The sequence below is a fragment of the Perognathus longimembris genome, chromosome 8 (assembly GCF_023159225.1).
Source record: "Perognathus longimembris pacificus isolate PPM17 chromosome 8, ASM2315922v1, whole genome shotgun sequence".
Lineage (NCBI taxonomy): Eukaryota > Metazoa > Chordata > Mammalia > Rodentia > Heteromyidae > Perognathus > Perognathus longimembris.
Genome location: NC_063168.1, coordinates 13,814,925 through 13,838,026, shown reverse-complemented (window position 1 = coordinate 13,838,026; position 23,102 = coordinate 13,814,925). Strand labels below are relative to the sequence as shown.

Here is a 23,102-nt window from a genome sequence, read left to right as displayed (position 1 = left end):
ACATGAATATAAACACTAGTGCATACACAATATTAGGCCATTGGTGTGGGCCGACACCAGGTGTGGAAGGCCTTACCCTTCAAGAATGTCATTATTTCTGCCTTCTAAGGATAATACAGTTTACTTGGGCTGTCTGTGTGGCATAAACTACACATGCTGGGTTAGGATAGAAGTCGCACAGAGAGGAAAATTGTTAAATTGTAAGATGGTCAAGGAAGGCTTCAAGGAGATAGGACCTTGAATGATAAGAATAGAAAGCAGAAGAGGGTTGGGAATGTGGCTTAGTGGTAGTGTTTGTCTAGCATGCATGAAGCCCTCAGTTTGATTCCTCAGCACCACATAAACACAGAAGGCTGGAAGTGGCCACTGCGGCTCAAATGGTAGAGTGCTAGCCTTCAGCAAAAGAAGGTGAGATAGTGCCCAGGCCCCAGGACTGGTTAAAAAAAAAAAAAAGAGGAGGAGGAGGAGGAGGAGAAAGAAGAAGAAGAGGAGGAGGGAGGAGGAGAAGGAAGAAGAAGATGAAAAAGAAAGGAAAAGAAAGAGAGGTAATAGAAAGCAGAAGGGAAGGTTCTGAGCAGAGAGAAACCGGAAATGGCCCAGCAGAGGCTGACACCAGTTGGGAGGGGGCTGAAGAACTTGGTGTTAGGAGCTTGCCTGAGAAGAAAGGCGGGGGGTGGGGGGGGGGGGAAGAAAGCGGATAATAATGAAGGAAAAGCCTGCTCACAGAGCAGATGAGCCAGAGCTCATTGTTGGCTTTGAGGAGCCTGAGCCATGAACCCGTGCTTCTTGTGGTACATTTTTGTTCATTTATGTAGAGGTGGCCGTAAGGGTCAAAGCAATATGGGAAGAGCTTTGTATGCCTTGGCTGGGTTTATTATGGGTTTATTTCTAGGTTTTGTTCTATGGAAACCATTAGATTGGGAGAGAGTAGAGAGGTGATATGGAAGAAAGTTTTTGTAAATGGATTTTTTTTTTTTTTTTACCAGTCCTGGGGCTTAAACTCTGGACCTGGGTCCTGTCCTTGAGCCTCCAGAATCTTTATTTTCATGGTGTGTGTGTGTGTGTGTGTGTGTGTGTGTGTGTGTGTGTGTGTGTACATGTGAACTAGGGCTTGTCTCTTGCTCTTACTTAGTTTTTCCTACTCAAAGTCTCCATGTCTGACTTTGGGTTGGTTATTTGGAGATAGTCTCACAGATTTGTTTGCCTGGACTTATTTGTGGATGGTGCTAACATTAATTCTTCAACTCTCAGTCTTTTGAATAGATACTAGGATTACAGACATGAACCACCTGTGCCAGGCTTTTAGGGTCATTTTGGCCTTGAGTCAAGAGAAGATCTGAGTTGTCCCAGACAAATTGTCACCTCTTACCTTTAGGGGAGGCCTCTGCAGTATGACTGGTGAGCTTTGCCCAAACTCTGACCTGTGGCTTGGGATAAGATGTGAATCTGGGGACCTCCTTCAGAAAATCAATTTAGTATCATCTAGATCACTTGAAAATGTGCCAACCTTAGGACCCAGAAGTATCCATAAGGGGGAAAATATCTCTTCACTGTAAACCCCAGCGGTCTCTCTCAGAAGCATCATAGCAGTCAGTAATAGCAAAACACTGGGTGTTCCTTTGGTAGGAGGACAGAGAAGAAAATGGAAGTGTTTACCTGATGGGATTTTATATAGGGACAGCCATAGCAGAGACAAATGTTACAGCATTGTGTTGAGAGGTGAGAATAACAAACAGAAGAATGCATGCAGTGTGATTTATTCTATATAATGCTCAAAGTTACACAATGTAATATATTACTGTGATGCATATTGATGTAGGGGAAATTAGGAAAAGCCAGAGAACGTTCAACACAAGTTTCAGAAGGGGCTGGGATGAGGAGGCACATACAAGAGAAGTATTGTCTCTTAGGATTATTTTGCTCAAGGCTGGGAGCTCTACGCATTGAACCACACAGCTAAATTTCTGGCTTTTTTGGTGGTTAATTGGAAATAAGAGTGAGTCTTGTGCACTTTCTTGCCAGGGCTGGCTTTGAACTCTGGTCCTGAGATCTCAGCCTCCTCCTGAGTTGCTGGAATTACAGACAGGAGTCACCAGTACCTGGCTTTATATGACCTTTTCTTTAGCATACATTTACTATTTAATTAAATTTTGAAAAAAAAACAGAGAGGGGCAGAGGGCCCCTGCAAAAAATGTGATTACAAAACTTTATCCTCATAATCCTGGAACTCAAAATGCATCAACTATCTCTTTGTTTAACAGACCAACAAAATGAAAATGAAAAGGCCAAGGTCACAGACTAAACAAATACAGACAGAGAAAAACGACCTGAGAGTTGGAGTTTCTGTCTTCTGAATAACATTTGCCTTTCAGCATTTCTTCTTTTGTGTATTTATTATAAACATTTCTAGAGGATCTCATAAACCAGGAATAGCTTAGCCTGTGAGGACTGGATCTCAAAGGACAAAACAGGCCAGGAACAGGCCAGTTCCTGCTGCCCAGAGAAGACAATAAATCAACCAATAAAGATAAAGACAGGATGGGAACTGGAGCTGAGGGAGAGTAATGGAGGGTGTGAGTCTGAGCAAGGTACATGGACATGTCAAAATGAAAACCCTTTGGACAACTAGTTGATGCTAGTCTTAAAAAGGCAAAAAATATTAAAAATAAACTTATTTTTTTAGACAAAGAAAACAGTTCTGGAGACCATGGGAGCCCTCTGCCAGCCAGCCTTTGGAGATGAACTTCACAGTAACGAAGATAGATTTATTGTTGGATAGTAGACCTATTATTACTTGTTCTGAACATTTGACAATATTCCTTACAGCACATATTAAGACAGTAAACCTTTACTTTGTAACCATTTGAACAGCCCAAGTATTATCACTATCTCCATGTTACAGAAGCTGAAACTGAAGCAGCACAGAGAGGTTGAGTGACCAGGAAAGGACACCCTGCTCTGGAGTGCCCGGCCAGTACCCACACTCTGCCATCCTGTTGCTCTTAAGAACTCCACTCTGCTGCTCCTCAGTCATTTGCTGGGAAAGGGACGTGCTAGCTAAGACCTGAGCGATTAAAAGGCATCAACAGGGGCAAGCGCAACAGGATGAGTTCCGGGCAGCAGATGGCTATGTGTATCACCTGAAGGGTATGCAAAATGAATATCAGTATTTAGCCATGAAGAACGTGGGAGAATCTTCCAGTTGAGAAGAGTCCTTCTTCATGGTGCTTCTTTCAGACTCAGTCTGAGAATGGACAGCTTGGGATGAGATGAGGCCTGGGGGGACGGGCCGGAGGAGGGTGTTGTGCTCCGTGGTCATATTCTCTGGGTGAGATGCAGACTTTGGTGCCAGGAATCCATGGGTTTGTTTCTAGAGGCCCATGGCAACCACTGCCAAGGCTCCTGGGAAAGTCCCCAGGCATCCAGGACCCTGCAAGCTTGGCAGCCCCTCTGTCTCCTCTTGGCCTGGGTTCCCAAATGGACCCTACACTAATCAAAGGCAAGAACCCAAAACACGACCTAGCAAACAGCTGGCAAACTATTTTTAAAATTTAGCCTAAAGTGGTCTATGTGTAAGCCCCAACGGATTTCTCTGGGTGGGGGTGGGGGCTGCTATCTTCCAAGTGGAAAAATTTCTAAGTCAAATAAGGTAATCTCTGTTTTGATTCTCATCAAGTCCGAGAGCAGGCCCCTGCTGGTCTACAGTAAGTGCTAATCCACTTTAAGCACAAACAAGGCTGAGCTGGGGGGGAGGGAGGGCAAAGGGGGGGGGTGTTGCAAGGCGATTTGAGGACCCTGAGGGAAAAGTCATGTGAACACGGTTAGTGTGTGTCTGGCTCTGTCCTGCAGAGAAGAAATCCAAGACAAGAGCTATGGCTGCAGGAGCCAAGGAGAGAAAGACTTCTGGGATCTGCCCGTATGTCACCCAGCTTCTGAAAAAGAAAAAAAAAATTAGAGGACTCAGAAGGAATAAAGAGAGAAAGCAGGCTGGGTTCTAGAACAGAGAGGGGGAAGGGGAGGGCCCAGCCCTCTAGGGCCTGCTAGTCTGGCTGGACTAATGCCTTCTTTTGTGATTCCAGGCGCCAAAGGATATAGATAAAGCATCTTGTTCCCAAGCCAGCGCTAGCACAGTGTACTCTATGACCAGTACACCATTTTGCGTCTTCTAACAAAAACCTTTCTTGCAATACAGCAAGGCAGATTTAGTTGTCTGGGTTCTGCCCCCACCTCCGCCCCTTTCTAGGGCTTAAAGTTACAAATTTGGACAGATAAAGCTAGAGAAAGATTTTTTTTCTGTAGCTCTCCCCCTCACCGGGCCCTTGGCAAATGTCATCGGTCCTGCCTCATACATTCTGCCTAACACAAAACCAAAAAGCAAATTTTAGGGTAACGTAAAAGGACTCTTAGCTAACCTGAAAGATCAGACCCACTGTGGGCTATCTCCCTCCCACAACCTTCCTCTCAAAGACATCTTCTAACCAAGTAATTGTTTCAAGGAGTTGGAAAGGCAGATCCCGGGGGGTAGTGAGATGGCACTGGAGAAGCCATTTTCTGGAGAAAATAGAGAATGTTTGAAGGAAGCTTCTTATAGAAACACGTTGAAACTCTTCTGCTATAAAGTGGCCATAGAGGTGCTGTAGGGGAGAATGCTCTGGAAAGAAGGCAGATCCATTAGAAAGGGAGGAAGCGCGTGCTGGGAATGTCAGCAGCCATGCACGGATCACAGTTTCACCAGGCAGCTCATAACTCTCATTATTTAAAAAGACATTCTTGGGGAAAAGCAAAAGAAGGGATGACATTGTCCAACAAATGAAATGTACTCATTACTTGATTTATGAAATGGTAACCCCTCTATACAGCACCTTAATAATAACAGTAAAATTGCATTTTTAAAAATGTCATTCTTGCCAGGTGCCAATGGCTCACACCTGTAATCCTAGCTACTCAGGAGGCTGAGATCTGAGGATTGTAGTTCAAAGCCAGCTTAGGCAGAGAAGTCTGTGATCTCTATCTCTAATGACTGAACAAAAAGCCAAAAATAGAGCTGTAGCTCAATGGTAGAGCACTAGACTTGAGTGAAAAAAGCTAAGGGGAAAGTACTTGGGCCCCAAGTTCAAGTCCTAGTACTGGTGTGCACATATAAGCAAGCGTGCATACACATATTCATACACACAGCAACATTGTTCATATCTGATTTCCTTTGTTCTTGTTTCCATGACAAATGTATTCAGTGCCTTCCACTTTACATGATATCACACAGATTCTAGACATATCTCCATGGCTACCCTCGATAGACATTTTAAATATGGTACCCAAGATACATGCAACATTTCAGGTATTATCTTCTCATGCTAGAATATAGGGAAAAGTGATCTTCCTGCCTTTGTGTTATCCAAGGCATGTGTAAAATGCTGGAGATGCAGAGATAAGTCCAACAGTGCTTTCAAAAACAAGCAGGTCCAAGGTGATCTCCTCTCTTCTTAACTCTGTACTTAGATACCTCCAGTGATTTCTGCATAGCTGACATTACCAGAGTTCCAAACAGGAAAACACCCAAATTATCCATCATCAAATCTGAATGGATAAGTAAATTGTGGGCTATCCATGTAATGGAATATTTTACAGAAATGGAAATAAACTACAACACATAGCATCCAACACTATGAATCTAGTGAATGTGACTTAAATTAATTTAGCCAGGCGCTAGTAGATCACGCCCGTAATCCTAGCTTCTGAGGAGGCTGAGATGTGAGGATCGAGGTTCAAAGCCAGCCTAGGCAGGAAAATCCATGGGACTCTTATCTCCAATAAACTACCAGGAAAAAGTTGGAAGTGGCACTGTGGCTCAAGGGGTAGAGTGCTGGCCTTGGGCAAAAGAAGCTCAGTGAGCAAAAGGCCCTGAGTTCAAGCCCCAGTGCCAGCCTGAATACCCCAGGCTCAGGGTTAGAACTGGGCCAGGGAGGGGCTGGGAACATGGCCTAGTGGCAAGAGTGCTTGCCTCATATACATGAAGCCCTGGGTTCAATTCCTTCAGCACCACATATATAGAAAAGGCCAGAAGTGGTGCTGTGGCTCAAGTGGCAGAGTGCTAGCCATGAGCAAAAAGAAGCCAGGGACAGTGCTCAGGCCCTGAGTCCAAGCCCCAGGACTGGCACCAAAATTTAAAAAAAAAAAAAAGAAAGAAAAGAAAAAGAACTGGGCCAGGAAGGGCTCCCGGAAGAACAGTAGCACTAGATATTGGTAGAGTGAAGGTTGAGTTGTTAACAGTATTCACCACTAAGGGCCTTGTTGGGAAGAAGAAACAAAACTGCCCTAGATCTTCAAAACCCCAAATGATCTAGTCCCAATGGATTTATTTACATTTGTTTATGTCAGTTTGGGGGCTTGAACTCAGAGCCTGGGCACTGTCTCTGAGCTGCTTCTCTCAAGGCTAGTGTTCTACCACTTTGAGCCACAGCTCCACTTCCAGTTTTCTGGGGGATAATTGGAGATAAAAGTCTCACAGACTCCTACTCAGGCTGGCTTTGAACTGTGCTCCTCAGTTCTCAGCCTCCTGAGTAGCTAGGATTAGAGGCATGAGCCACCAGCACCTGGCACATGGCTTTATTAATGTAGTTAAAGCAAGGCTGTCCTACGTCAAGACAAGCCATTATTTCCCAAATATAAGAGATTCCCTCTTCTCCCTCTCTTTTATCTCTCCATGTTTGTTGTTTACTTTAAAAAGACTTTTACTTATTTATGTATGCATGTATGTATTTTTGGCCATACTTGAGTTTGAACTAAAGACTTCACACTTATTAAGCAGGTGTTCTACCATTTGAGCCTCACCTCTAGTCCTCCCCCCACCTTTTTTTTTTTTGCCAGTCCTGGGGCTTGAACTCAGGGGTCTGGGCACTGTCCCTGGCTTCTTTGTGCTCAAGGCTAGCACTCTGCCACTTGAGCCACAGTACCATTTCCACCTTTTTCTGTTTCTGTGGTGCTGAGGAATCAAACCTAGGGCTTCATGCATGCTAGGCAAGCACTCTACCACTAGACCACATTCCTAGCCTTCTAGCCCCTTTTTATTCTGGTTATTTTGGAGATAAAGTCTCACCTTTTGCCCAAGACAGCTAGCCTACAATCTTCCTGCTATAAGTTGGATACTAGATACATACCACTATACCCAGCTATTGGTTGACACAGAGGTCTTGGTCTTGAGAACTTTTTGCCTGGGCTAGCCTTCATTCATGACCTTCCCAATCTCTGCCTCTAGAATAACTTTAGTTATAGATGTAAGATGATGAGTTTGCGAGGTACGATTGGTTCACACCTGTAACCCTAGCTAGTCTGGAGGCTGAGATGTGAAGATTGCAGTTTGAAGTCAGCCTAAGCAGAAAAGTCTGTGAAATTCTTATCTCCAATTAATCAGCAACAAGCTGGAAGTAGAGTTGTGGCTCAAGTGGTAGAGTGCTAGCCTTGAGTGAAAAATGGAGTTCAAACCCAGGACCTACACACAGGCACACGCGCACATGCGCACACACACACACTTATATATATCTGTCTCTCAATCCTTAAAATTTAACACAAATGAGATCATATTGTCATGCACATTGTGGGTTTGAAAAATGTTTTAATGATTGCATACTTTTCCAATATACTAATGTATTTAATAGCTCTTATGCTGAGGAATGTCTGAGTGCTTTCCAATATTGCTATTACAATATTGCAGTGAACATTTTTGCTCATGATTTTAGCGTATTTTGCCAATATTTCCCCAGGGCAAATTACTAGTGAGAGAAATGCTGATTCAAGTATTCTAAATGTTGACAGACATTGCTAAATGGCCCTCTAGGAGAGTTGAATCTGTTTACACTCACAGCAGCAATGTACGAAAATACCTATTTTTCCACAACCTTTTAAACATTAGGTATTACCAAACTTTGATTTGTTTCCAATTTGACAGATCAGAAAAAAAAAGAAATTTCATTTTTGTTTCACATTTGATTCTAAGTGGAGGATGAGTATTTTTCCACCTGTTTATGGGCTATTCATTATTTCTTGTAAACTGTTCTTATCTTCTGCTTGTATGGAAATTATTGAGCCTGGGTGTTTGAACCATTATCTAATTTCTCAGAGAAGTTGATAGATTTCACCTATGCTCTGGTAAGATTGCCTCAGTTAACTGGAGGATTGAGCAGCACAGAAAGTTCTAGGAAAAGGCTTTTCTTCCACCAGTGTTTGGCTGGCCAGCTTCCTTGAAGCAACACCACCCTCCCCCTTCTCCAACTAGGCCTTAAGCCTAGTGGGAGAGTTCCCACTAGGCTACATTCTCTCTACCACTAGGCCGCATCTTGCCTCACATACATGAAGCCCTGGGTTCGATTCCTCAGCACCACATATATAGAAAAAGCCAGAAGTGGCGCTGTAGCTCAAGTAGTAGAGTGCTATCCTTGAGCAAAAAGAAGCCAGGGACAGTGCTCAGGCTCTGACTCCAAGCCCAGAACCAGTGGCTCATGCCTATAATCCTAGCTAATCAGGAGGCTGAGATCTGAGGATTGCAGTTCAAAGTCAGTCCGGGCAGGAAAGTCCATGAGACTCTTATCTCCAATAAACTACTAAAAAAAGCCAGAAGTGATGACATGGCCCCAGTGGTAGTGATCACCTTGAGCAAAAGATGCTCAGGAACAGCACCCAGGCCCTGAAAAAAAACAAAAACAAAAAAAACCCTATAGTTTTGTTTGTTTGCTTTTTTGTTTTTACGAGCAAAAACAAAAAACAAACAAAACTATATTCATCATTTAGTTCCCAAAAGGAAAGTTTATATTAGGGTGCATTTATTATTAAAAGTTGTGTTAGGTAACTGGGTTTCTTACAAAAACTGGAGGGCTGGGGGTATAGCTCGGTGGTAGAGTACTTACCTAGCATGTACAAGGTCTTAAGTTCCATCTCAAGGATCACAAAAGAAGACCACCCCCCCCCCCAGTTTTATATAAGTGTCTCTAGCCCTTCCCACATCCTGTACTTCCAAGTGTGTCTGAAGGAATCTCAGGACAGAAGAATGGCAGGAGGTCAAGGGGAGAACCTGGCAGTGTCATTGGTAGTAGCAGTAGGCCTGGGAGGCCTAGGAGTCCATAGAGAGGAAAGAGTCTGCACCTTCAGGTCATTTGTGCAATAGTTATTCATAAAGTGGCTTGGAAAAAAATTCACAAGGCTCAGTGTGCAGGCACCATGAATGAAGTGTAAATTTCCAAGTGAGACTCTCATACTAAAGCAATGCATCAGGGCAGTGTTGCCTCTGGAATAAAGTATCTCAGAACAGTACAGCTTAAACTGAGGATATGGCAGTACTCAGGGAGTGGGTAGTTATGTGTATAATAGTTTATATATCTAAAAAACAAAACTTGGGACTGGGAAATGTGCCTTAATGGTAGAGCACTTGTTTATGATGAACCTCAGACATTGCAAAAATAAAATTAAAAACTCAGTGAAGACAAAATGATTTCAGAAGAATTAATAGACAGAAGCATGGGATAGCTGTCCCAGAGAGGTTTCTGTAGTGGTACAGACTCCTCAAAAGTAGGTCATCTGGTACAGCAGAGTTTCCCTAAGGGAGCTGTGACATAGAAAATGCTGATCCTAGACAGCTCTGGTGGCTCAAGCCATAATCCTAGCTACTCAGGAGGTTGAGATCTGAGAAGATTTACATAGTCCTTATGTCTTATCCTAGTAGCACTAGCTTTCATCTAAAGTCATCTGAGAAACATAAACTTTGGCTCTGAAGAAGAAATTTGGCCTAGAGTTCTTTCTTCCTGATCTATCTGCGCAGAAAAGGTTCTATTAACATTCATAGCAGGAGCTTCCTTTTAGCCTTTCCGTACCTTCATCTCTATTGCTCTTTGATACCCATCTTCTTCTTTTCTCCAGGCAAATCAACAACTTCTTGCATTTTTTTGCATTGTTAAAACATTTTTTAACTACTTGATGGCTATCTCTGGTGAAGATTTATGGAGTTTTGCTATCTGAGTCACAACTACCTGTTTATTCAAGGCTAGCACTTTATCACTGGCGCCACAGCACCGCTTCTGTATTTTCCTGAGCAGTTTATTGGCGATGAGAATCTCATGAACTTTCTTGCCTGGGCTGACTTTGAACTGAGATCCCCAGATCTAAGCCTTCTAAGCTGATAGGATTACAAGCGTGAGCTACGGCCACCCAGCTAATGTTACCACTTTCATGGCACTACTGCTACATTAATGTTATCTGAGTTGAGAAATCTGGAGCATTTAGACAGTGATTAGATGTTCCCTATGTGCTGTAGAACATTGTGCAATCAACAAATCCCACTAATGCTAACTATGAAATAAACTAATAATTTGTGATTTGTTTTATCCTCAGGGCACTTATCTATGAAATCAAAATTTCATATTACTCAGAACAGGAGGACCATGTGCTTCCATTAGTAAAGAGTTCCCCAATTAGGGCTGGGAATATGGCCTAGTGGCAGAGTGCTTGCCTCATGTAATGCCCAGATTTTAAGGCCCCCCCCAAAGACAACCATCAGAGTCCACAGTCAAAGCCAAACCGCAAGGGTCATTTTATTGCGAGTTCGAAACCGGTCCCCCCCCCAACCCCGCCCTGCACTCATGGCCAGTGACGCTAAGAGGCCCCGAGCACAATTCCAGCACAGGTTTTATAGACAAGTACAGGGAAGATGAGGAAGACCCCTGGTTATAAGTACACGATTGGTTGACATTTGCCCTAGTTTACCGGTCGCCTCAGGATTGGCCAGGGTCTTGGCGCCGAAGCACGGGCCAGAGGGCCTTAACCCCGGGGGTGGGCCTCCAGGAGTGACCACATAGCCACATTCCTGGAGCCAGGCGGTTCCTATCTCCTGTGCCCAGGTCCGGGCCGGGGTCTGAGAGCTGACAGTTATGTCCAACCTTGAGTGGGCTCCGGGAGCGGACAATTAATCACGTCCTGGGCCAGATGGCCTTTATCTTTAGTGCCCAGATTCACAGAGGGGTGTGTGGGGGGGGGGGAGTGTGGTTACAGAGTAGCTATAGGAAGACTGCTGGTATTTTTCCACTTTCCCATGGGTTAGCAAGCAAAGGTACAGAAGCAAAATAGCTGTTAGGGGCATCATAAAGGTCACAACTTTATTCTCTACGCTCTTCACCTCACATACATGAAGCCCAGGGTTTGATTCCTCAGAGCCACATATATAGGAAAAAAAGCCAGAAGTGGCAATGTGGCTCAAGTGGTAGAGTGCTAGCCTTGAGCAAAAAGAAGCCAGGGACAGTGCTCAGGCCCTGAGTTCAAGGCCCAGGACTGGCAAAAAAAAAAAAAAAGTTCCCCAATTAATTATAATGCTTGTGACTTAAACAAAAGGACCTCATCAGGGACGGTCTGTCATTTCCCTACTTCCTTCTGCCATGCTTTATATTCACTTGCCTTTTAAATTTTATTTATTGAATTCAGGGCATTGAGCTCTTACTTGGTTTTCTCTGCTCAAGGCTAGTGCTCTACCATTTGAAATGCACTTCCACTTCCTGCTTTTTGCTGGCTAATTGGAGATAAAAGTGACAGCCTCCGCCTAGTTGCTTGGGCCTATAATCCCAGCTACTCAAGAGGCTGAGATCTGAGGATAATGGTTTGAAGCTAGCCAGGGCAGGAAAGTCTATGAGACCCTTCTTTTTCTTTTTTGTCTTGTCCGTTGTGGTGCTTGAACTCAGGGCCTGGGAGCTGTCCCTGAGCTTCTTTGTGCTCAAGGCTAGCACTCTTCACTTGAGTCACAGCACCATTTCCGGTTTTTGAGTAGTTTAATGGAGATGAGTCTCTCATGGGGACTTTTCTGCCTGGGCTGGCTTCAAATTGTGATTCTCAGATCTCAGCCTCCTGAATAGCTAGGGTTACTGGAGGGAGTCACCCATGAGCTGTATCTCCAATTAACCACCAGAAAACCAAAAGTGGCACTGTGGCTCAAAGTGGTAAGGTACTAGTCTTAAGCACACAAAAAACTCAGGGACAGCACCCATGTTCTGAATTCAAGCCCTACTATAAACAAAAATAACAACAAAAAAAAGGTGTTTTCTTTTTTTGTTTTTTTGCCAGTCCTGGGGCTTGGACTCAGGGCCTGAGCAATGTCCTGGCTTCTTTTTGATCAAGGATAGTGGCTCTACCACTTGAGCCACAGCACCACTTCCAGCTTTTTCTGTTTATGTGGTGCTGAGGAATTGAACCCAGGGTTTCATACATGCTAGGCAAGCACTCTACAATTAAGCCACATTCCCAGCCCAAGGTCTCAGTTTTCTGCTCAGTCTGGCTTCAAACTTTGATCCTCAGATCTGGGCCTCCTAAGTAGCTAGGAATACAGTTGTGAACCACCAGCGCCTGGCTCACTTGCCTTTGTTTTTGTCTCCTTTCCTTATTCCCTTTCTTCTCTTTCTTTCCCAAGCATTCTTTTGTGTACTTACATGCATGCCTTATGTGTATGTGTTCCCATCCTAGGGCTGAAGGGGCTATCCCTGAGCTTTTTGCTCAAAGCTAGCACTGTACCACTTGAACCACTGCTCTCTACTTCTAGCTTTTTTTTTGGTGCTTAATTGAGATGAATCTCAAGGACTTTCCTGTCTGGGCTGACTTCAAACCCTGATCCTCAGATTTCAGCCACCTGAGTATTGAGGATTATAGGTGTAAGCCATCAATGCTGGGCTCTGTGTCAGTTTGTTTTTGTTGATTTGCACTTTTTTGTTGTTTTGAACAGGTTCTCACTATGCAGCCCAGGCTGGCCCTGAATTCATCTTGGCTTTGGACATCACTGGCTCCTACTGTTTTGATGCAAATCAGTCCCTCAAATTGAGATGTAACTAATACTAGAAGCTCAAAGTGGAGACAAAGGGTGTGCAGTACAGGGTAAGGTTGAAGAAGCAGTAGCAAAATTACACCCAGGTCTGTAAGAGTATATAGCTATTTTAGTCTTTACCCCAGCATCAGTGGAAGCCAGTGGAAGGTGATCATAGTTAATGTATCTACATTTTTAGGGTTTTTTGCTAGCGCTAGAATTTGAACTGATTCTATCACTTGAACTATGCCTCAGGCCCAGGTTTTTAATGGTTATTTTGGAGGAGTCTCACAGACTTTTCTACCCAAGCTAGTTTTGAACTCCACCTTCCAGATCTCAAGTCTCCTGAGTTGCTAGGATTAGTCACAAGGGCTGGGTGATTTAAAAAAAAAAAAATCTATATATTGCATATTGTGCTTCAAGAATTTACTTGTAGCCAGCACTGGTGGCTCAAGCCTGTATTCCTAGCTACTCAAGAGGCTGAGATCTGAGGATCACTGATCAAAGCCAGCCTAGGCAGGAAAGTCCATGAGAGTCCTATCTCCAGTAAACTACTCAGATAAAGTTGGAAGTGACGCTGTGGCTCAAGTGGTAGAGTAGTGCTATCCTTGCACTCAGAGAGGCTCAGGAACAGAACCCAACCCCTGAGCTCAAGCCTGAGGATTTGCAAAGCAAAACAATTTACTTGTGTGATTTTTATTTAACTCTCAGGACAATCTTGTAATATCCTATTTTCCCAATCTTTACAAACTGAGAACACTGAGGTATAGAGGTGGTTGACTGTAAGAGGCATGATTTCAAATCCCAACATTTAACCACTATACTATGTAAGAAGGAGAAGGAGGAAAAGCAAGTTTGTATAGCTGATTCTAATCTCCTTGGCAGGAAGAACCCACTTTGGAGCTGGTAGCAAAGGGGTATATCAGGATTTAATGACCTAATCATTGAATTTAACTAATCCCTTTCTTTCGACTTCCTATTAATAAAACAACCTTCTAATTACACTCTGGCTTCCTCTGTAGATTTTTCTTCTGGAAGATAATGCACTGACCAGCCTACACATGCATTTTTATTCCAGGTGACAGTTTTATTACTCATTTGAATTAGTAAATTAGCACTCTCGACTTTTAATAAGATGAAATCAGATTTTTAAAAAGACGAAGTCATGTATTTGGAGAGTTAGATTGAATAGTGAAAGCTGAGAAAGGAACGATTCTGTCCCTTTTGTACCTTCCCCTTTTCTGACGGCCCGTTTGAGGGCCCCCCACCCCCACCCCATGTGGTGTTCTATCCGGGGGTGCCCCTTTACCTTCCCACCTTCCAATGTGGACCCCAGCCCGGCGCTAGGGCTCCCTTCTTTTGTTTCCCTGCAAGCCGTTCTCAAGCTCCCACCAGGTGCTTCGAGAATTTACCACGTGGCGGGGGGGGGGGGGTGAGGAGGGGGGGTGGACTGTCACGGGCGGGCGTTGGTCCTTCCTCCCCAGCCCCCTGAACCCCGGTGTTCCCGTCGCGCGCGCGGGCCCTCCCGGGGGCCATCGAGGCAGCAGCCCCTGGTGACACCTGCCCTCACCGTGCCTCCCTCCCTGCTTCTCGTGTTTCATTCCACCCCACAACCTCCCACAGCTCCGCCCGGCACTTCACGGAGGAGCGGGCCGTCCAGGCGATCCCGGCCCGTGGTCCCGCCGCCTGGATCGGCCCCCGGAGCGAGCGGCCTTCCCGGGGACGGAGGAGGCCCCGGCCCCCGGCGTGGCCAGCGCCTCGGGGTCCGGGAAGGGCAGGGTCCTTTTGGAAGGAACCGCATGCGGGCCGAGGCGGGGAGGGGACGACAAGAACCCGCTCGCTCCCCAGCCATTGTCACCGGCCGTGCGGAGGAGCCTGCGAGGGCCAGCCAACATGGCCACTCTCGCATGGCGGAGCGCCGCGGCCTCCTCGCACGCGAGGACTCCGGAAAGACCCTCGGGCGGAACCCGTGCGCAAACCCCCCCCTTACCGCCCCGCCAGACCCGCCGCTACCACCGGGGGCCGAGGGGCGACCTCGCCCACCGAGATCGCGGCCAACGGTCGGGAGGGTCGAACCACGTCACGGCGCAGGGGTGCCGGACGCCTAAAGCGAGCGTTCCTTCCCTTCCACACCCACCGGCGGAGGGCACAGCCCCGCGGTACACTCCCAGAGCCATCCTCCCCCTACGATAATTACTTAAGATGGCTAACAACGGGCCGGAAGGGCGGGCATCTCCGCTCCCTCCTCCGGCCTACAGATTGGTTCAGCCCGGGCTCGGCTCCCCACACCCCCCCCCCCCCCGCACCCCGCACCTCCACTCCCCCGCCCCCACCCCGTCCTCCTTCTCCTCGAATCCCCGAGCCCGCGCCGGTGGCGCATTGGCGCGCGGCTCCGAGGGGCGGGGCCCGAGCCGGGCGCGCGCGCAGACGCTGCTCTATAAATACTGGGCCGCACCGCCCGCCGCTTCGTTCGCTCGGCGCCGTCAGCCCGCTGGGAGTCGGTCCTCGCCTTTGCCTTGCGCATTTCGCAGTCGTTGCCTGGCCCGCTGCTTTTTTTTTCCCCCCCTCCCCGACACCACTTGACGCCACTTGATCTCTCACCGCCAGCCAACATGAACGGCCAGCTCAACGGCTTCCACGAGGCGTTCATCGAGGAGGGCACGTTCCTCTTCACCTCCGAGTCCGTGGGGGAAGGCCACCCAGGTGAGGTGACGGAGGCCCCGGAGCGCGGGGAAAGGGCCGGGCGGCGGGCGGCGGCGGGCGGGCGGGCGGGCGGGCGGGCGGCGGCGGGGACTCGGCCGGCCCGGGCGCGCTGGGGGACGAGCCCGCGCTCTCCGGGCAGAGGGAAAGGGCAGCGGCCGCGCGCCTTCCTCGTGGCGCCGCCGGTGCCGAGCGCGTGGCCGCCGCTCCCCTCCCCCTCCGCTCTCCCGGCCTCCCATCCGGCCGCGCGCTCCCGGAATGAGGAAGATTCCAGAAAAGGAGAAGGGCGGGGGGACGGGGGACGTGGGGGGGGGGGAGGGCGGCCTCGGAAGCTCGTGCCCTACCCCGGGGAGGAGACTGCTTCCTTTTCTGAGTCTGGTCGGAGCCGTTCCAGTGGGCCGCGCGCCCCGCGTGCTCGTGTCCGCCCTCGGGGGCGCGCGCCCCGCATTGCAGCTCGACCACGTGTTCGCCGCATGTGGCTGGCATCTGGGCGAGGGGAGCCGCCGGCCTCGGCTGCCGGAGCCCGGGTTGGAGCCTTCCGGGGCCGGTGCCTCGCCGTGCCTTAGGGTCTTTGTCGTCAGTGGCTCCGGTCACCGTTACATGGTGACATACCCACCCATAGTGGACATACCCTTGCTGTGAACGAATATGGCCTTGCCTTCAAGGTGACAGCTTCCGACTAAATATAGTAGTGTGTGTGGGGGAGAGAAGGCAGGCCTTATTTGGAATATGTGAAAAGGATGGGAAGCGTGGATTAAAGAATAAGCTCCCATTGCACTAGGTTTCCTTTTAAAGTCTCATTCTTAATCTCCGTTACATGAGGTTTTACTAACCAGGGCTTTGTCCACTGAACCGCCATTATGGAGTTCAGTTTGCACGCAGAATGAAGCCATTTCCACAAACTTTCTCGATCTCTGCTTGAGATCCCACCACCCAATATTATTTTGCTACTGCCCTTAGGTTGCCACAAATGATCTTAATGAATGTAGGGTCTGCTCTCTTGTTAGTGGGCTGTGCCTATAATGAAATCTCTCGAGCAGCCTATGAAGGTCAGGTGTTTTGTTGTGGTTTTTATGTGTGTGGTTGTAAGACTCTCATCCAGATGTTTGATCTGCCCTTCATTAATTTGATTGTTTAAACCCACAGGTCTTTGTGGCAGTTCTTAGATTCAAGCCTGAGCTGGCTTAACTGCAACACACATTTTGTTGGATTCTGTTTTGGATGATTGTCAGAATTTTGTCGGGGATATTTGTGCTTTCCCAGTAATAGGTGACATCTATTGAAATTGAGGGTTTCAAGAAGACATTGATGGGTTTTACAGGCTGATTTAGCAAGCTGCTATTCCTGAACAAGCAATAAAACCAAGTGATTACTATTTCTTTTGTTCACAAAAGTTCTTTTCCTTTCAGAGTTTTTAAGTCTGTAATTGGCTTCTCTTGTTGCCCTATTTGGTTTAGATTAGGGACACTGATTTACATATGGCCCCAGTTCTTCCAAATCACAAGGTGCAGGGGGGATTTGGTCAGTACATTTGTGGAGTTAAGGTATTGTGGGGACATGTGCTGTTCATTACAAAATTAGCAAAAATGTTACTCCCTTTTTCTATATTAGCCTACTAAAACTTCAAAAAACTACATTTTGAAATGGCAAATAAAGAAAAAAGACCTTGAGAAGACAGTTGGCCCTTGTGGTTGGTTAGGTAGGGGTTTTCTGGGGCTGGTCCTGAGGCTTTAACTCTGCCTGGGCACTGTCCTTGAGCCTCTTTTTTTTTTTTTTTTTTTTTTTTTTTTGCTGAAGGCTTACTAATGCTCTTCCACTTGAGTCACTGCTCCAATTCAGGCTTATTTGCTGCTTAATTGGATTCCTGCTCAGGTTAACTTCAACTCTCGGCCCCCTAAGTAGTTAGCTAGTCTACAGGTGTGAGCCACCAGGGCCCCTGCAGGTTGGTTTAAATTTTCTTTTTTTTCTGTCAGTCCTGGGCCTTGGACTCAGGGCCTGAGCACTGTCCCTGGCTTCTTGCTCAAGGCTAGCATTCTGTCTGCCACTTGAGCCACAGCGCCACTTCTGGCCATTTTCTGTATATGTGGTGCTGGGGAATCGAACCCAGGGCTTCAAGTATACGAGGCAAGCGCTCTTGCCACTAGGCCATATCCCCAGCCCAATTTTATTTTTTTTTCTGTCAGTCCTGGGGCTTGAGCTCAGGGCCTGGGCACTGTCCCTGAGCTTCTTTTGTTCAAGGCCAGGGCTCTACCACTTGAGCCACAGCACCACGTCTAGCCTTTTCTGTTTATATGATACTGAGGAGTCGAACCCAGGGGTTCTGAAGCATACTAGGCAAGCACTCTTTTAAGGTATAAAACATAGGATATGTTAGAGTTATATAAGGAAGGGGACATAACAAAGTTCAGGTACATAAGTTAATGAAATTAAGTCAAGATTTTTTTCCCCCCAGATAAGATTTGTGACCAGATCAGTGATGCTGTCCTCGATGCCCACCTTCAGCAGGACCCTGATGCCAAAGTGGCTTGTGGTAGGTTCAGGACATGTGCTTGCTTAACAACTAGTAGAAAGGTTATATGATGAATGGGTGTTTTTTTCTATGAAAACAGCATTTGAATCTGAACCTCTCTTAATAGAAACTGTTGCTAAAACTGGAATGATTCTTCTTGCTGGGGAAATTACATCCAGAGCTGCCATTGACTACCAGAAAGTGGTTCGTGAAGCCATTAAACACATTGGATATGATGATTCTTCCAAAGGTGTGTTTTCAGTGTTTTTTTTTTCCCTGTAAGCTCCTCATTTTGTACACACAAACACAGCTTTTGAGAGTTGATGAAACTTGACCTACTAATCCTAACAGCATTTCTGTAGTTTTACTGTGCTTTATTTAGCCTTTTGTTTTAGCCCTATACTGTTTTCTAAAAAGTGACATTCTGGGGCTGGGGATATGGCCTAGTGGCAAGAGTACTTGCCTCCCTAAAAAGTGACATTCTCTCCTGTCAAGAATGTTTTTTTTTCTCATTAAAAGGAAGCACCTTAACATTTCTTTTTAGTACATCCCAATTTCTAGCATTCTCTCTCTCTTTATTTTTGGCTGAACTTTTGTATCTGATGCCCCACCACCCGAGCCACAGCTCCACTTCTGGCTTTTTGTGGTTAATTGGGGATGTTTCACATACTTTGTTAAGCCATGCCTGGCTTTCAACTCTTGATCCTCAGATCTCAATCTCCTGGGTAGTGAGGATTGATCACAGGTGTGAGCCACCAGAGCCCGCCTCTGGCATTCTTACTCCAAGTAGAATAAGTATTATTTGAGCATAAGCACTATTGTGCCTGACAGTCAATAGCTATTAGGTACTTACGTGTGGGCAGTATGTACAGTTTGGGTATATTGGACAAAGGGATGGTTCATGTCCTGAGTGGGGTAAATTTTTATCATACTCCTAAGAACTGGGCAATTTAAGCCTTACAAATTATAGATTTTTTTTGGGGGGGGGGCAGTCCTGAGGCTTGGTCTCAGGGCCTGAGCACTGTCCCTGGCTTCTTTTTGCTCAAGGCTAGCACTCTGCCACTTGAGCCACAGCGCCCCTTCTGGCCATTTCCTGTATATGTGGTGCTGGGGAATCGAACCCAGGCCTTCATGTATACGAGGCGAGCACTCTTGCCGCTAGGCCATATCCCCAGCCCTATAGATATTTTTAAAATTTCTAATCAGTATTTTGGGGCAGATGGAAAGTGGGACCATAGATAGATGATACTGGCTTCTGTTCCACTATGGGTTTTTTGTTTTTCCTGAGACGTAGTGTGTTTTGTTTAGGGTTTGACTACAAGACTTGTAATGTGCTGGTGGCCTTGGAACAACAATCACCAGATATTGCTCAAGGTGTTCATCTTGACCGAAATGAGGAAGACATTGGTGCAGGAGACCAGGTATTCTAAGAAGCTGTTTGAATCTCCTCTCCTCTAATCTCCTCTAATACCAAATTCTGAAACTCGGATTGATCACATGGATGATTTTTTTCCTTTTTTAGGGTTTGATGTTTGGTTATGCCACTGATGAAACTGAGGAGTGTATGCCTTTAACTATTGTCTTAGCACACAAGCTAAATGCCAAACTGGCTGAACTGCGCCGCAATGGCACTTTGCCCTGGCTACGCCCAGATTCTAAAACTCAAGTAAGTGAAGATTGGTTGAAGCATATTGTCTCATTACATTGGCACAGAAAAGCCATAGAGTTGTTTTATGTTTATGGTTGATATTTTGACCCAGGATAGAAAACTTTAGTTATTTGGCGGAGTTCTGATGGTTTCTGTTGTCTTCAAGGTGACTGTGCAGTATATGCAAGATCGAGGTGCTGTGCTTCCCATCAGAGTCCACACAATCGTTATATCGGTTCAGCATGATGAAGAAGTTTGTCTTGATGAAATGAGGGATGCCCTAAAAGAGAAAGTAATCAAAGCTGTTGTACCTGCAAAATACCTTGATGAGGATACAATCTATCACCTGCAGCCAAGTGGAAGATTTGTTATTGGTGGGCCTCAGGTAATGTCAAATTCAGTGTTTGGGTCTTTAGTTACTTGGAAACTTTTGGCTATCACTTTTTTTTTTTTAAACCAGGCTTTCTAATGTTAGCATGTGAATCTTAATGTGACACAGGATAGGCAAACTAACAAGAGATGTTGCAGAAAGGATGAAACATGCAGTGATTTAAATCCTATAATTTCAGGGTGATGCTGGTTTGACTGGCCGGAAAATTATTGTGGACACTTACGGCGGTTGGGGAGCTCATGGAGGAGGTGCTTTTTCAGGAAAGGATTATACCAAGGTGGACCGTTCAGCTGCGTATGCTGCTCGTTGGGTGGCAAAATCTCTTGTTAAAGGAGGTCTGTGCAGAAGGGTTCTTGTTCAGGTATATATACTCTTCAAGTGTAACTGAAATACTCATGTACTTGAGTGGGAGGGTATTTTATACATAAGTACATTTGTATCAGTGTGTTACATATGAATGTCTTTGATTTACTGACTTAAAATATTTGGGTCCTTTTAGGTCTCTTACGCTATTGGAGTATCCCATCCATTGTCTATCTCCATTTTCCATTATGGTACCTCTCAGAAGAGTGAGAGAGAACTATTAGAGATTGTGAAGAAGAATTTTGATCTTCGCCCTGGGGTCATTGTCAGGTAAAGATGGTAAAGCCTATTGCTAGTGAGAAATAGAGGGTGTACATATTAAAATCTGAGGAGGTAAAGGTAGACTCCTCAAGTAGGGAAGTGCTTTGCTTCACAGAAGATGCTGTTTTAAATTGTTTTCAGAGGAGTGTTAGTTGAGAAATATTACATTACTCTATGCCTTATACTACCCTAGAGAGCTTACTATATTGGATATTGGGCTTTGTGACGAACATTTTGAGGTTTTCATATTAAGAAATTAACAGATAAGTGGAATGTTCAAGGTTGTTACAAAGAAAATAACCATAGTCGGCAATGTGACCTTGGTAAGTATTCCATGAACTCAAAAGTAATGTCAAGTTTTCATATTTGTTAAGCCAGGGCCGGAAAACAAGAACTGTAGTTACTAATAAGGACTGTGCAAGGAGTCTGGACACCAGGGAAGTAACATACCTTTGCCATGAACTTTTTTCCTAGCATACCTCAGAGAGAGCTGAACTCATTTGCCAGAGTTCTTGAAAATTGAGTCTTGCTGTTTGTTTTGCTTCATTTTAATTGATTGCTTCATATTAAGTTACGGACTTATATATTCCAGGGATCTGGATCTGAAGAAGCCAATTTATCAGAGGACTGCAGCCTATGGCCACTTTGGTAGGGACAGCTTCCCATGGGAAGTGCCCAAAAAACTTAAATATTGAAAGTGTTAGCCTTTTTTCCCCAGACTTGTTGGCGTAGGTTACAGAGAAGCCTTCAAGCTCTGAGGGAAAGGGCCTTTATTCCTAAATTTTCCTGTCCTCTTTCAGCTCCTGATCAGTTGCAGTCACTCTAGTTAATGACATGAATTTTAGCTTTTGTGGGGGACTGTAAGTTGGGCTTGCTTATTCTGTCCCTAGGTGTTTTGTTCACCATTATAATGAATTTAGTGAGCATAGGTGAACCGTGTAACTGCCTAGAAACAAACACCACTTGTAGTAAATAATGCTTTGAAATTTGTGCCCTATCACCCAACCCTCCAAAGTCTATTGCATTTACTTCCCACTAAATGCTGAAAATGTCCTTGTGATGTGCACGTAAAGTACTTTGTAGTTCCATTATAGCCTCTGTCTGGCAATGCCATAGCCCCGTCAGCATGAATTTGTAACGTCTTGAGCTCTTATGAATGTGAAGCCCTTCCCCTTCTCCCTGTAATCTGATCCATTTCTAATTATGTAGCTCTTTGTCAGGGAGTGTTCCCTATCCAGTCAATCTTGCATGTAACGCAAGTTCCATTGGAGCTCTAGCCTGACCAAAAAAAAGAAGGCAGTTACCATCTCCCTGGTGCTTATGCTCTTAATTGCCACCTCTTTAACAGCACCAAATCAAAATCTCTCCACGTTCAGCTGTCTTTTGGAGGACGTACGTAATAAGATTTTTATTTAGTAAACCAACCCTATGCATGGTTTCAGCACTAGCCAAACCTCACCAACTCCTAGTCTAAAAAAACAGGCACTTGGCACCCTTGTGATGTCATACAGAGAAGTCACGGGGACAGTACCTGAGGGTCTGTAGGTTGCACACTTTGGTACCAGATAACTTTTTTTTTCTTTATAAGAAAGACTGAGTACTCCACACTGCACAATAACTCCTCCCACGGTTTTTAACTTTGTTTTATTTTCAAAACCAGGTCCAATGAGCTTTCTGAACAGCTGGTGTAGCTACAGAGAAACCAGCTTCCTTTAAGAGAGCAGTGCTTTTGGCGGGGAGGAGGAAATCCCTTCATACTTGAACATTTTCTAATGCTTATTTATTGTATTCTGTGGTATGGCGTAAGTACAGAGAAGCCATCACCTCAGATGGCAGCTTTTAAAAAAAAGTTTTTTTTCCTTAACACCATGATTCCTTTAACAACATGTGTCCAGCATTCCCAGGTAGGCCAAGGTGTCCTACAGAAAAACCTTGGGTTAGACCTACAGGGGGTCTGGCTGGTGGTGTTAACAGAAGGGAGGGCAGAGCTGGTGCAGCTGGCCATGGAGAAAGCTGACTTGGCTGGTGTGGTACAGAGAAGCCAGCTTGTTTACACGCTTATTCCATGACTGCTTGCCCTAAGCAGAAAGTGCCTTTCAGGATCTATTTTTGGAGGTTTATTACGTATGTCTGGTTCTCAATTCCAACAGTTTAATGAAGATCTAAATAAAAATGCTAGGTTCTACCCTAACTGTGTTCTTGATTTATTTGTTGGTTACGGGGCTTGAACTGTGGGCCTGGGCACTATCCCTGAGCTCTTCAGCTCAAGGCTAGCATTCTACCACTTGAGCCACATCACCATATCATAATCATACTACAGTAATACAGCAAATAAAACCAAAGGCATGTGGTACCATTCCTTACAACAAGCACTAAACCACACATCAGCCAGGCACCAGTGGCTCACACC

General features: G+C 45.6%; 1 protein-coding gene across 1 annotated transcript; it reads left to right on the top strand.

Moving 5' to 3' along the window:
* The first annotated feature begins 15,285 nt into the window (after positions 1-15,285).
* Mat2a (methionine adenosyltransferase 2A) lies at positions 15,286-22,883 on the top strand. The gene is made up of 9 exons (XM_048352580.1): positions 15,286-15,523; positions 17,973-18,050; positions 18,157-18,279; positions 19,338-19,450; positions 19,552-19,695; positions 19,844-20,062; positions 20,247-20,429; positions 20,568-20,701; positions 21,285-22,883. The coding sequence occupies exons 1-9, from the start codon at positions 15,433-15,435 to the stop codon at positions 21,385-21,387; spliced, it is 1,188 nt and encodes a 395-aa protein (XP_048208537.1). The 5' UTR covers positions 15,286-15,432; the 3' UTR covers positions 21,388-22,883.
* Positions 22,884-23,102: the final 219 nt, after the last annotated feature.